General features: G+C 36.0%; 1 protein-coding gene across 4 annotated transcripts in view; it reads right to left on the bottom strand.

Moving 5' to 3' along the window:
• The window catches only part of DENND4C (DENN domain containing 4C), a 74,252-nt gene that overhangs the window by 22,832 nt on the left and 36,338 nt on the right, over nucleotides 1-15,082 (bottom strand). For 2 of the 4 annotated variants that reach the window (XM_051643047.1, XM_051643048.1), the window contains 13 exons: nucleotides 14,133-14,277; nucleotides 13,605-13,780; nucleotides 10,202-10,302; nucleotides 8,778-8,996; nucleotides 7,652-7,797; nucleotides 6,820-6,855; nucleotides 6,561-6,691; nucleotides 5,586-5,718; nucleotides 4,920-5,126; nucleotides 4,110-4,238; nucleotides 3,206-3,350; nucleotides 2,732-2,878; nucleotides 375-500 (listed from right to left, as the gene is read on the bottom strand). In XM_051643047.1, coding sequence (XP_051499007.1) covers nucleotides 375-500; nucleotides 2,732-2,878; nucleotides 3,206-3,350; nucleotides 4,110-4,238; nucleotides 4,920-5,126; nucleotides 5,586-5,718; nucleotides 6,561-6,691; nucleotides 6,820-6,855; nucleotides 7,652-7,797; nucleotides 8,778-8,996; nucleotides 10,202-10,302; nucleotides 13,605-13,780; nucleotides 14,133-14,277 — 1,841 coding nt within the window. The remainder of the gene's footprint in view (nucleotides 1-374; nucleotides 501-2,731; nucleotides 2,879-3,205; nucleotides 3,351-4,109; nucleotides 4,239-4,919; nucleotides 5,127-5,585; nucleotides 5,719-6,560; nucleotides 6,692-6,819; nucleotides 6,856-7,651; nucleotides 7,798-8,777; nucleotides 8,997-10,201; nucleotides 10,303-13,604; nucleotides 13,781-14,132; nucleotides 14,278-15,082) is intronic. The other 2 variants (XM_051643049.1, XM_051643050.1) reach the window with 2 other exon arrangements.

The raw sequence follows: 15,082 nt of genomic DNA, 5'->3' as shown, positions 1-15,082 counted from the left end.
CATTATTTTCTACAGCTGGGAACAGCTTTTTTGTAGGAAAAAGTAGCACCTTTTATTAGGTCAACTGGTAGAACTAAAAAAGCGGTCAAGTTTCCAAAAAAACAAATGACAAGAATGGAATACAAAATATTGTATGACAAAGCACTTGTTCAGTTTTTCCATCTGTATTAAATTAGCCTAACAAAACTCAAGTTTTACCTATACATATTCCACTGCTATTATCTGAGTACAGAAGCAGCCCATCAGATTTCATACAGTCATATTTTGATATTGGCAACATAATGTATTCGATACATTAAGTATTTGGGGTAGTCTAACACATGCAGCAGATTCCTTATAAAAAGCTCTCATCAATGTAAACAGGCATACTTAACCTCCTATTATGTCTTCAGCGGTAGAAGAAATATCTTTCTCTAATTGTGTTTCAGTTGCAAGAAGACTATCCCCATAATCTCTTAGAAGTTCATCCTTGGATCCATAGCCCCGGTCTGACTGACCACCTGTTCGAAAGAATACACATGCCTTGGATTTGTTCTTCTTGACTAAATTTGTTTTTCAATAAGAACACAAACAAACTGAAAATAACTTGTTTCACATTTTGTTTCACCAGGAAAGTTCATAGTAAGATCACAAATCTGTGATCACAAATGTGTGTACAGATCTACTTGGTGATGGTGACAGCAGAGATCATTAGGCTATACAATCCAAAATTACTTCTCTAATTATTATATTAAATACAAGTTATTCCCCCAGGAACACTATAGTGACTAAGTATTTCTGAGATATAGTATCTCCTTTCATTCCTTTCTCTTCTCATTAGCACAAAATACTTCATTGCTGGGCAAGCTAAATTCTCAAATGCATCTACAAAAGAAATTGACAGAAGCACATCAGTAACTGAGCAAGCTTTCAACAGTTAATACATTCCTGAAAAGAACTGTACCATCGAGTGTGCTACATCTTTCTGCTTTAGTGCAAAGTATAAAATGAAATACAAAAATGTAAAAATCTAAACATTTTTAAAAGTCTGTTCCTCCGTGATACCAATTAAACTTCATAGCTGTAATACATCCCTAAAAACAACAACAAAAGTTTAAAGTAGTCTAAAAGAGTCTACCATAGGAAACAATCCAGAAAGACACTCTTGTCTTTGTTATTTTATCTGAAGTGCTGGTGCATATAAAAAAATACAAAACTACTATATGGGACATATCCCATAACAACATGTTAAGCAGGATTATTTATATGTATAAGAGTACAAGAGTATCTATTAGAATACATTACAGTATTTAAAAGGATTAAAGTGTAGGTAAGTTATTGAGTGTGAAAGGTATTAAGGAAGCTCCATAAAACTTGAGTGACAGACATAATTTATCTACAATACATATTACTGCTTTTTATTTTACCAACAAAGAGTAAACATAAAAAATAATTACATTTAAAACTTTGAAGAGCCATCAATTATTACATTTGGCTACTACATTAGAAGCCTTTTATATAGAAAAGTAAGTTCTGACATACTTTGGTCCTTATTTTGTCTCTATCATCATTTCAATAATGTTAGTATCCCTGCTTTGCACAAGAAGTGAAAACACCCTATCAATAAATGGTGAATTACCTGCAGAAGTAACATTCAAGGGTAGAAACAATGCACACGTGCATCCAAGGCTTCACACCATGTAAGTCTGCACCCCACACCGTGATAGCCAAGGACAAATGCGGCACCCAAGAGACAGCAAAGAGCAAAAAGCAGAGCAACAAAGAGCAGAGAAAAGGGAAGTTCAGTAATCTAGGCAGGCATATCAGATGAAGCACAGGAATTGGACTCAAAGGTCTCTTTACAGAAGGGCTCAAGATATTAAAAACATGAAGTGTGTGCAAGAACCATTTGAACATTAATTTTTGAAGTACACACAGAAAGGAAGTTTAGTTGATAGACTATGCACAGGTAGGATGTAATCAGTACTAGAGCAGATACAAAAAGCCATTAATTTTGTCTTGCCATCTCAAGTTATTAGCTCCCTGTGCACTCCTTTTACCCCAGTTAGTCTGGAAAAGCGCACATCAGAGTTTTAAGGCAGAGTTTATTCCTGCTTATTGCCTGTCTTTCCATTCCTGGAGTGCCTCATAAAGACTGTGTATGACACGGTTCTGATCATTTCTGTATATACTTCCAAGTTTAGCAACTACTGTTAGGAAGCTTGAATATGGCCTTTAAAAGCATAGTTTACTATAGCCAAACATAACATCCTAATTCCAGGAATGCTAATTAGGCCCTTCTGGACTAACATCAAGGAGAACCATTTTAAAGCGTTAGCTTATCATCACCTTTGCAACTTTCACTCCTTTCCTTTAATGCAGAGAAGGGTTTTACTTACACAGATTATAATTTCTATGAATAAATGACAATATGCAAAAATGGAATAGACATATGTCAGAGGCTTCTTATCTTTTCTGAAGATTAGCAGAAAAAAAAGACCACAGCAAGTCATTTATTTTAACAAAGCAGTATTTCTACTACAGTTCACTCTAAACTAATGAAGCATTATCTGTGGTAAATAACTAATATCCAAAACCAGTGCTTTTATGTAGTTTTATGTAGTTTAACTCCATGCTTCATTTTCTGCCCCATGAGGGGAAGGTGGTGGCTATGGAGGGGAAATCAACAGAAGACTAGAAACTTCAGCCTTTTGGGGGACTGTTAGTAGTGAAACCCAGCAGAATCTAGTACCTGTGCTAGAGTGATTATCAATGGAATCAAGCCTGACTAAGTCACTGACGAAGAGAGTGTGCTCCCCACTGTTAGCATCATTAGAACTATCCACGCTACCATGGCTCACCATGTCCCCATCACTTCCACCCGTGGTACTCCGCAGAGCTAAAGACAGGAACGAGAGCTGGTTAGTAAGAAAAGATTTAACTTTTTAGGTTTTTAAACAAATCTAACCTCTATAGACAACAGTAAATACTTTTGCTTGCACATATAAAATAAGAATATGAAATTCTAGCAACAAAATTCAGACAATTAATTCTTCAGTGTGTAAAAGACATTCTGTTTCAAGCATCCAGCTGCCAATCATCAACTTTTACACACGTAAGAAAAGCTTTTCCAGCTGTAAAAGTCCCAGTGTTAGCTGCCAATCCCTCAGAAAGCATGTCATGCCCTTGTTCAGCAGAAATAAATCCATTTCAACTAACTTATTACCTGATATCACAGGGACTTGTGGGCTCTGCGCTGATTTCTTTAAGCACTGCCTAAATTGTGCTGTGCCACGAACTACATTTCGTACCTTTGTCCACAGGAATATGCCACTGCGGCTACTGCTAGGCCAAGGAGATTCTAAAACTGCCTATAGAATCAGACATTGCAAAAACAAAAGCATTAAGAAAGTTACACTAAGAAACACAGTACAGTAAGAAGCTTTTATTTCCATACTCAAAAAAGGTATTTTCTGTCAAGCATGTGAAGGACAAATACTTGTGTTTTTACAAGATGTTCCCTTTTATGAGCTCTTTCCTTTTATTCCACAGCTCTCGATACAACAGCTGACTAGCAACAATGGATCAGGATTTCTTTAACATACAAGGTGGGTTTTATTCTTATTTATTTACTTCAGTAGCAACAAAAGACCCTAGTAGCACCCCTTTTCCTGTTACTTTACATAGTTTACTTTACTAAGAAGTTTCACCTGCTTATTTCAAGAACCTGGAAGCAAGGAAAGGCGGGGGAGGCTACTTCAACTAGCCTAACTCCAGCTTTCATCCATCTTTGATCCTGGTACCTTAAAAGATACACCTAGGAACAGATGGTTTAGATATGGAAATACTAGACATGTTCCAAAATTTGGAAGAGGGAACACTATAAATGTGTATTTCAACAGCATTTTTAGCTAGCCAAACAGACAGGAATGTAAACTTAAGACTGTGAAACCATATAGTGTAGATCTAGTGAGATGTAAGCCTGTCCAAAATTATTGCTTCCCCAACAGAACCAGCAAATCCAAGTGAAGAGATGCAGGAAACAATGTTCAAAACATGCTGCAGGACAAGAAGACTGACAACAGCAAGAACAATATTGGCCCAGTATCCCCTGTCAAGACTTCTTTTACCTTATTGTAATAACCATAGGTGATGGCGTTTGGCTGTATTCCAGCATTCTTCATTTCAAAGAGGACTCTCACGGCCTGAACAGGCTGACCCCACAGTCCACAGAGCTGCATTACAACTCTGTAGCAGACCTGAGAAGATACAGAAATGCATAAATGGACTAATGTAAAGGATTTTCAAAGAGCTTAAGCTCTTCCTTGATCTTCCCTTCCAACTTAAACATATGTAAAAGGCAGTCATGTGAGAGCAGTTACACTCAACAGCCAGAAGAGGGAGCAAAAATTAGCCAGGAAGCGACACGAGCTGAAATAACATCAGTAGCCACATTGTTGAGGATGCTAAATTTTCTTCCACTAAGCTCTTCTGTTTGCGAAATAAAGGAAGGAAGGAAGTGCCCACGCAACAAGCAGGATAACCTGCTGCTGTGTGCCTGTGGATACTACTGAAAAATGGTATGCTGCTCACAAACTCATTATTCCTTCAGTTCTCTCAAGGCTACAAAGCCTTGAATTAAGCATTTAAAGCATTTTAAAAATACTAATATTACAAACTTCCCTCTTGATGAAGTCCAGGAGAAGACTAGGATGGCAAAATCGGTGCCCTTGAGCCAGCTGACACCAAGCTGGCAATGAAAAAGGAAATTAATCGACAATGGTGCTAGTTAAGTAGACTACTTTGAAATAATTTCAAGGTAGCTTTAAAACAGGTCAAACTCTATGCATGCTTAACCTGGTGGTGGTCATGAAACACATGGTATTTGCACCTCAGCTCCTATTCCATGGTTACGGTAAGGTTTTTTCAGTTGCACTTGCCTCATCTAGTGGTTCCACATCAGTTTTCCTCATTTTAATTAGAACATCATATGCCTGCTGCAGTGCTTTGGCCTTGGGATGGGCAACTCTGATATAGGCTGGCAGACAAATAAACCATAGGCTATAACTATGACTGAAGAGACACTTAGCCCACTGCGGGGGGCTTACATAATACTTCTTGGCTAATTTGTGGGCGGTTTTTATCTCCTGTAAGGGTGAAACAATGAAAAAAAAAAATCAGACAAAAGATAAAACATCCTGCACCTACAAGCCATTACTAATTCAGACACTGGCTTCTTAAAAGTAAGATTTTGATAATAATCGACAAGTATTCAACTGAAGCTCCCATGTTACCAGTCTCTCACAAGTCTCACTGCAAGCAAAAACTAGCATCAGAATTAATTTTTTTCTTTGTCATTCAAGTATTAATTTTCATTTCCTTTTTATTTATGTTACAGCCTGAAGCTTAAAAATGGGTTTGACAATGAACTGCAATCTCAAACACTAATTTGTTTATTAGTTTCCTTGTGTTTCTTTCAAGTATTGATCCCAAATAGTTACAAAGACTTAACCTGATTTATAGTATAAATAGGTAGTGGCAATTTTAGGAAAAAAAATCTTATATATCAGTGTTCACACAGTTGATTACAGTAAGACTCATCTGACCTGTTTTGTCCTCTTTGCCATGAGTGCTGGACTATTTGAAATGCTGCTTCCAGCTGGGTGTCTGCTGAAGGAGAGCTTGAGCTCCTGAGGCCTGTCAAAGAGCTTGAAATCTAGTCGTGGGAAGTTTTTATAGCTACACAGAGGATATAAAAAACAAAACAAAAAAAACCAACCAAACAAAAAACAGAAAATAAAAGCTTTTCAAATACCTGCAGACAGCAGGAAAGCCATACAAAGACAACTTGTGTGCAAAGAACTGACAAACAGGAGAATAAAGAACCAGGGGGAAAAGAGAAGGAAAGAAGACAGCAAGATGCTCTTAGTCTTATTCACAAAGGTATCACAAGAAGACACCTTGGACATTAAGTCGTCACAGACAATGGAAACAAGAACCAGACTGCTGTCCATATCACAAACGTCAGGGAAGCACTGATGATGATTAACAAGGACAACAGTTTGAAATAGAACCTTTGTGACCTCCAAGAGAGACAGGAAGAAAAACATCACACCCAGAGTGTCTGAAATGCCACATTTTCTGCACAGGGCTGAAAAACACTGAATGAAAGAAGTCTGAAAAGCGGAGTTAGTGTTCTGGTCTTTTTATTCATCAGCTGCAGATCAACAGCACAGGGCAGATCCATTAACCAGCCCCTGTGATTCCCACTGGGAAACAAAGTGCACTGCAGTTGCTACAAAATACAGATAAATGGCTCAAGCACGAAGAAAGACAGTGAATACACCTAGAGAATTACTCTATTCTGTAAAACTGGCAAGAAGTTACTACAAAATTAAAACCAAAATCCACATGCCCTCAAACATACACACACATAAAACTGACTTCTAGCATTTCAGAAACTTACCAGTCTCTGGGCAGCTACATTACATGAAGGCAGGTCCTGCACCAAGATGAAACATCTGCCCTGCTTAACATCATAAACATTATAGTTTCACAACAAGCTGCTGTTTAACTTGTACCTGTATTTTGGCACTCGATCCTGTGCATCATCAGCAGGAGGTTCTGGTGGCGTTATGAACACTGTGTGTTCACTTTTTTGTGACTCATCAAGCTCAATCAACCGTGCATCTTCGACAGAATCTACATCAACCTGAAAACAGGTTGATATATAAAATAAATTATATTTGCTCTAATTACTAAAATATCAAGTTCACAGCCTTATCTTTCCATTTTTATTTCATGATCAGATATTCCTAAACCTTTTGAAGGACGAAGTACCTTCTCGCCTTTTTCCGTTCCTTTATCTGGAAAGAGCTGCAAAAAGAGAGAAAATAATTAATTTCTCATCAACTAAAAAAAAAAATCCAAAATAACGGTATTACAGCTGTGTCATTTACTGAAATATTAAGTAAGAAAGACTAAGTTTTCATATTACTCTAGGCGCAATTAAACTCTTCTCCAAATAGTTCCTTTGCTGAAAGTGCAGTAATCAGAATGCTTTCAATGTGTTGACAATAACTACTAAACACAAAATGCTAAATCTATCAAAGGAAAGCTATAAGCTATAAACTCAATATCCCATAATAACAGACTAGAACCATGCATTGTGACTTTGTTTAAAAAAACAAGAATGGTTTACAATAATATTTCCCATACAAGATACGGTCAACAAGAGTGGATCTTATCTACATAAACCAGTTTTGATCGAAGTGGAGCACTAGGCATGTTTTTCTGTTTTAAGTTTAAATTGCATGGAAAAGAGCAACAACACAGGTGACTACTAGTAGATAATTGCATGGTTGAGGACGCATGATTATTTACAGGGACGACATGGATGGCGTTATATTAAAGTGTCAGCTATCGGTATTTCACATACTATCTTGCAGCCTGAAAACCTACAGGGCTTTAATGAAAGCTTTCTGCATCAACACAGAAAATTATGACCATGCAAGAAGATGAACAAAGAAAACGACTCAGCAATAAACACTAAGAATTCCAACCCATCAAAACACTTGCTGCAGGTAGTATCTACCTTTGCAACCAAAAACAGGACAATAACACAAAATGAACAATAGCATATCATTCAACAGTGTTGCCAACTGTTCTTCACCTTTTCTATGCAGTCATCAAAAAATGCCAAGCCAGTATCCTTGTCACTCACAAAGCTGCACTCTTCAATGAAGCGGCTGAATATCTGCGTTTTGGTGAGATGCATGTAGAACTTTGTATAGGCACGATCTCTGCTTTTCAAAAATCCTGGTTATAAAAAGAAACACAAAACTAAACACCAGTTATGGATTCCATAAAAAAAACACATCTAAAATGTCAACATAAAATATTTAAAGTGCTAATATATAAATTATTTGCTTTATCCGTAAAAACAGCTACTTACCACTACTTGCATTTAGAAATAAAAGATTTTTTTTAAAATAATTATTTTTCACAATAGTTAACATCACTTTGTAAGCAATCACCCCAATGTCATTTGCTCGCAGTGTTTGTGGACTTGTGTAAGAAATAGGAAAATATGATCTTGTACAAAAGCAGAAGAATCTAACAGTTAAAACAATACTAAAATAAGAACTATGTTATCCTAAGAGGTGACAGGCCTGAAAATATTTACGACTTTCCAAACCTCTGACTAAAAATCTCTTCCCAAATCTCTCTCCCAGTAATTGAAAAAAAAAAACCACAAGAAATCACCCTATCCCCCAAAAAACAAAACAAACCAAAAACCAAAAGAAAAAACAAGCCCAGAACACCACCACTACATACAAAACAAAGCACCTGTGACATCTTATGTAGCATTCAACTCATGAACAGATCTGAAAAGTTAACATGATGAGGAAAAGAAGATTACTTTTGCTGAGTACTGGTTCTACATTTTTCTGATCACTGCCCTGTTCTCCATTATCTTCTAATATATATCCAGAACATTACTGGCTTCTGGCATTTTTCCTCTGTACAAATTGAAAGATATTATTTCATTCTCAAGAGAGCTACCCTTAGGGAATGTGCTACACACATTATGCTTCTGAAAGACAGCTTTTCTAGGCAGTTCCATGTGCATATATTCATGTTCTAATCAAATGAACAGTTCAATTTCCTACACTTGCAATTTAAAGTATTGCCAAGAACTGTACAATCAAAGGGAACACTAACCCTTAAGCAGTTCCTCAACCCTAAAGCTGCAACACTGCCTCTGTGATCAGCAGCTGGTCTGCCTCATCCCTCACCTTGGTGATCAAACAAGGAATCAGCAGCAGTTGCTTTATTTGAAGGTGCCTGTGTGATTGGCTTGAGGAATGTTCTGTAACCCTTTAAAATAGATGCCATGAAACGCAGAAAAGCTTCCTGGATCTCCATCTCAAGTTCTGTCATCTTCTTCTGCCAGGAGAAATCTGCCTCAATAGGAGTCATCTCCACTGCAGAGCCTTCTTGAGTTTTCCTGTGAACTAGCAATGAACAACACGTACAATCCTGTATTAAAGTTCAGTGCATTTCTACTTGACCATATTCAGAAGTGATACACACTAGAAATCCTGTGATTATTTCCCAGTTGATCTGGCACATATAAATGGCAGGTTGATTATATGTTTTCCTAACTCATCCAGCCTTCTGGGAAATGAAATTATGATCTCAGCTGAGTAATGTTACCCCATACCCAGGTGAATGTAGTAATATAACAACACAAACAAAAAGGAACATGTTTTCCCTGCTCTGAAGATTGTACAGTTATCATAATATAAATATTTATTAACGGATCTATTATAATATTGTCAAAATAGAAAAACTAGCTATCTAAAAAAGACCACTGGTTCTGCTTAAGGTAAAATCAGGAAGCAGTTCTGTACTAGGTAGATTGCCTAACACATCCTGATGATAAAACCAAAAGAAAAGCTGAGGTTTTCTAACAGATGAAGTAAAGGCTATATGCAAATAAATAAATAAATAAATAAATAAATTTAAAAATTTAAAAAATTTACAGAAAACTGAGGCAAGAACACCTACCTCTTAATTAACGCACTTCTGTGCTTCTGTCATTTACAACTTTTGTAATAGAGGCTATAATTGCCTCCTTCTCCATCACAATGCAACCTAACACTCTGAACCAGCTCACCTTAAAGAGCCTATCAACAGCCAGAAAGAAGCAATAAAAAAACTGCAAAGTTTTAGGTCAGCTACTATTTTGCTCTTATCTGAGTCATTAGGCTGAAGATAGCAAGTTGTTGTTTTTGCTTTGATAACTTTGTCAAAATTTAGCTACTCAGTTGTTTTTGTAGAAAAACCACTATCTGAGATACTGAGTAGTATCTGCACAGCAGCTGAGACATTCAACATTATTTTACTCATATCCCCATTTCCTCTATTATTTTTGATCCAAATGTGTTTCAGCTGAATCTTTGTTTAAATATAATTTAATAATGAATAAAGGCTAAAAAAGCTCAAATTTTAAGAAGTCACAGAGAAGAAAATAAAAGCCTAAAAAATAATTCACACCACATATGACATAAGGAAGTCCTCACACGTATATACTAATTATATTGTAAGACTTGTAGGTGTCTAACAGAGAATTTAGTAGTTTTCTTTGAACATTTATTTCCCCTGCTTTAGACATATTCTGTTCCTGTCCCTTCCTATTTTATTTTATATATTTTACCTGCTGCCAGCTGTGGGTGTAATTTTCTTAAGGTGCTGAGCAGACTTTTACATGGCTTCTTAGGAAACTGCTTCCAGTTGGTGCTCTTCTTATCATCCGATCTAAAACCCAGGGAAAAGAAAAGAAAAAAAAATATATATATTAAAAAAATAATAAAATATATATATAAAAAATACAGACCATATAAAAAAAGAATAGCCTCCACAGCCCTGAACTGCTTCATGTTCATAAAATTTTAACTAAGCTAAAGGAATTATTTTGAGAAGAAATCCTGTCAGTGTCCCCATTTGTCAAAAATACAAAAATGGTAGTGACATAACTCAGAATCTCATTTCCTCAGATACAGAATTGTATAAATCATGAGAAAGAGTTTTATTCAGTCTGTAAGGAGAATCTAGATTAAGATTTCATTTAGAATTTTTAGATGAAGTTGCACTTAGCTGATTTCCCTTTCAGAATTTGTATCAGTCTTGCTAATGTAACTTAAGCACACTAATCTGTATGTGATTATCATGCAAAGTATACACTACCATAATCCTGTCATACTACTACAGACACAAAATAAAAGTTGTTTGGAATACAATACAAACTTGTTACTGCAAAATGCTGGTAGATCAGTCTTTAGGGTCATATGGTACACTCTTAACATGTCTATGGCAACTCAGTTCCAACTTCAACCACAAGCTAGCAGGGACTTAGGAAGATTGGGAATTCAGTTCACAGTTTGAAAACTATGTGGTTGATTAAGCAATGGAGTAAACTGGCCTAAAGAGATGCTTATCTTTGTTATAAGGACAATGGGTACAAAGCCAGACCTTGTTTAAGCAGCTCGATATAAAGACAGAAAGAGTAGGGAGTAAATTCTGAGAACTGTGCCTCTTTCTGAAAGGCAGGAGGTGTGGGAGGCATTGCTGTAACAGGGAGTGCAACAAATCTTGTGGCCAGACCTAATCACTTACTACTATCTAATCTGATACTGTCACTGCTTGTTTTGCACTTTGCATCCATGAAATGTTTTTGCCGTTGTTATTTGTTCCACTGGCATCAACACAGTACTGGCTTAGGAAGGAAGCCAAAGTTTCAGGAGTTAAAAAGAAAATGCATGCTTATGGATGCCTTTGCCCATTTTTTCCTCCCCTCCATAATGGCATGCCTATAAACAATGTAAGTGGTACTGTTCCAAAAATGCAAGGAAAAAAATCCTGCTATAAAAATAAAACAAACTCTTGAGTCTTTGCCCTAAAAAGGCTACTTTACAGCTTTCACTGTTACTTTCATGGAGATAGTTGGAAACATCTAAAAAAGGCATTAAGGAAGATAGTGAATTAATAAAAAGCCTTCCATATTTTTTGCCAGTAAATAAAGCTTCAGTCTATCATAAGGAAGATCACAGCAAACTTGCTCTAAAAAGACACTAGACTCACAAACTGATGTACTAAAAGATACCGAATTTTTCAATTGTTTTTCTTCTATTATGCAGTCTTTCAGAGTCAGCAATGATGCTACTAAATGTTTTTACAAAAAAACCTAACCAACAAAAAAACCCAAGCAGCACCATTGCCATAGAAATAAGGAGGAAAAGAAGATACAATAGAAGGAACATTAATCTCTACTCTCTAATAATGCCACATTTGAGAATTCTGTATGATCTTCAACACAGAATGCTTTATGGAAATTTGCTTTAGCCTAAGTACCTCCAAAACTGAAAAATACCCTAATTCCCAAGTTTAAAAAGTTTCATAATGCTGATAGCAACGTCTCACATTTACCTAGGTAAAATGTTACAGATGTCAAATTACTCTGGAAGTCAAATAAATGGTATACATGAGATACACACAAAACAAGCAACAAAAAATTAAAAATTTAGTTGACTATTGAAAGAGATATTAATTTATAAAGATAGTAGAAGAAAAGGTGCAAAAATCTTTCCAGTTGAGTGCTCCCTAAGAGTTCAGCTGCTGGTACATTTTGGTTCAGTAACCAATCCAAATAAGGTTGGTACTTGGTCTTTCTAGCAGTCATTTCAACAGAATCTTGACATTCTTAACCCCCTGATAAATTCCCTGTTTCTATCTCCTACATTTTTCTGCAGCCCAGCCACTTCCATTCTACTTATGAACAAAATAATTCAGGTATTTTTCTCTGCAAGTATCTTCATATAAACAAATTATCTTCCTTGACTTTCTTCAGTATGTTCTTCTTTCACAACACCTATTATAATTACTCTTTTAGTGACAGAGTACTTTGATACACAGTGATGCAAATGCTTTTTGCAGTGGTTTTAATGGGGACCTAGGGGAAGGAGAAAAAAATGAATCAAAATAAACATAAACTGCTCCATTGTTTACTATTTCCTTTGATGCTGCTAATAAAACAAAGCATTTCAGTAATGTAAAGGAAACATTTGCTTCAGTAGAGGAAAGGTCCTTTTGACACAATGAAAATTAAGAAAGCATTCAACTGACCCATAGATCAAATTACTAATTCTAATGCAAGTTCATAAAAACAAGTTTCAAGTGTTAAAAAATGACATGGATGAAGTAAAAATATATTTTCACAGAGAAAAGATGTGCACTTTATTTAGTGATGTTCACTCTCATCTTGATCTAGCTTGGCTGGCTCTTTTTATTTATTTTAATATTTCTATTTAGAAATTAATTAATAAAATTTCTAATTTAAACACCTGAAAACTGAATTTTCAAGTCAGTTACTTGTACTCTCATTTAGATGTACTACAGAAAAACCGAGGTTATTCCGAATAAGACTCTTACCAAGAATGTGTGAAGAAACTGTTCATTCAACACCTTCACTTTTAGAAAAGCGTTAAAAACATAATAATTAAGAATATTTTAGATCTAATGTAGTCAAGACACCAAATTTTGCTTGATAGTTCTCACAAAAAATTTGGCTCTTGCAAATTGATAAAAACGTCTAAGTGCAGCAAACGCAAGACAGAATCAAAAGCTGTCCTGAAGCACACATGTTCATCCCAATAGTCACAATCCAAATTCAGCAGTGGTAGATCAAGGTGAAAATGTAATCAATGGTGGGGAATTAAAAAAATAAAATTTAAAAAAAGGCAAAATAATTCCTCTTCCTCTTTTCTAGCTTTTGACCCATTTTCCTAATAAGCAGTACTAGACATGGAAAAACAAACAGAACATATTACCATTGTTACTAAATTTATAGCAACATCTACATCACGACTTACAGGCAGCGCCAAGTGTTGACCCTTGGCTTAACAATTTTTTATTTGCTATGAAGCATTAGAAATGTGAAAAAGAACACAGGACAGTAAGAAATGAACCATAGTGGATAAAACAGTGTTTTAACAGTTCTATCTCCCGAGCATTTCAGCAATCTTTCCATCTACAGATAAATGTAAAAACTCCACAGAACTTACATGTACACCATGTTTGTGTCTAAGTCAATGCACACAATATCCTGTGGTGGATCATACAGATCAAAGTATCGTGAATCAACTCCAACAATAAATGGAAGAGGTGCACTGAGTACGGTGGCCAGAGACAAAGGACAGAGGGGGATATATGGACATTGCCACTGAAATGGAAATATCATCTGAAGGAAAAATGAAATTAAATCAACACATTAAAACAACAGATACTGTACTATAAAACCCAAGAAGTTACATGCAACAAGTTGAAATGAAATTGCTAAAAGCTCTGTAAAATTGCCAGAAATCTTCCAGTTTGACCATTTATTTACAGCATATCTCTTAGTTATCTATACAAAAATGGTAAACATCTAATAGTAACAGTAATAAGACATGCTAGGGCACTTTAACTAAATCCTGTTGCTAGGAAAAATTATAATTTAGTGCATCAATAATTTTAACTTAAAAAAAGGCTTGTAACAACTGTGAAATTTGAACTGATTTCTCTCACTACTGTACAGAACGCTTTGTACTCACAGCTACCACAGCTTCAGCAACTCCTGTCAACACAGCTGGTCTAAGAGAATGGAGCAGGATCTTGCCTTCTAGTAACACAAAGAGTAACAGAGTGGCACAGTTTTCCGGTCCAAGATTCATGAGCAGAGTGCTAAAGTTTGCTCCACTAGGGGGTGGGTGGGGAGGGGGAAGAGAATAAGAATGTTACTGTATTGATTTTAAAACAACAACAACAAACCAACAACAACAAAAAAAACCACAGTCATTACTATCAAACTTCTGACAGCTGTTAAGGACCAACTAGTTGAATTGTGCTAGTATCACCCATCAAGTGTCTACCTATCTATTGAAGAGCTATCACCTCAGTATTGGACTTGTACTGCCACCAAGAAACCTAAATTCAAATTCTGTTGCTAAAGTTAATAGATGCTATATCACAGTTTCTGAGTTTGTGCTGTTTATGGCATGCTCCCTCATACAGACACAGGCATCTGGCCTTCATAGCAGTAAAACATAGCATAAAAGTAAAGTTAGCTAACAACTAATCCAAGCACAAGTAACACCAGGCTTACTTCAGGCAAAAATAATGAACCAGAGTATCCATTTGATCTTACAATCACACTGTCAAAATCTAGTACTAGTAAAATCAGTCCATCATTCTGATAGCAACATGCCTTTATTTTCTACAGTTCAGATGCCATCCCACTTGTTCAGACTGTAGGAATTGGTGGACATTTAGGAATTGTAATGACATCTGCAAGAGGTCAGGGTTGTAATGTAGTATCTGTCCTCCAATAAGTGCTTATATATTACTTTCCAGTTTGGTGTCTGGGAATTTTTTCACTTAAGAGACTGTATAACAGATGTGATTAAACACAGGCTTCTTCTGCATACAGAATATTGCGTTATAGTGTTCAAAAGTGAGGGGAAAGGAAGAATATTTTGGTTTTTAACTTAAAAACAACCCAAAT

The sequence above is a fragment of the Apus apus genome, chromosome Z (genome assembly GCF_020740795.1).
Source record: "Apus apus isolate bApuApu2 chromosome Z, bApuApu2.pri.cur, whole genome shotgun sequence".
Lineage (NCBI taxonomy): Eukaryota > Metazoa > Chordata > Aves > Apodiformes > Apodidae > Apus > Apus apus.
This window is presented reverse-complemented; position numbering and strand designations above follow the sequence as displayed.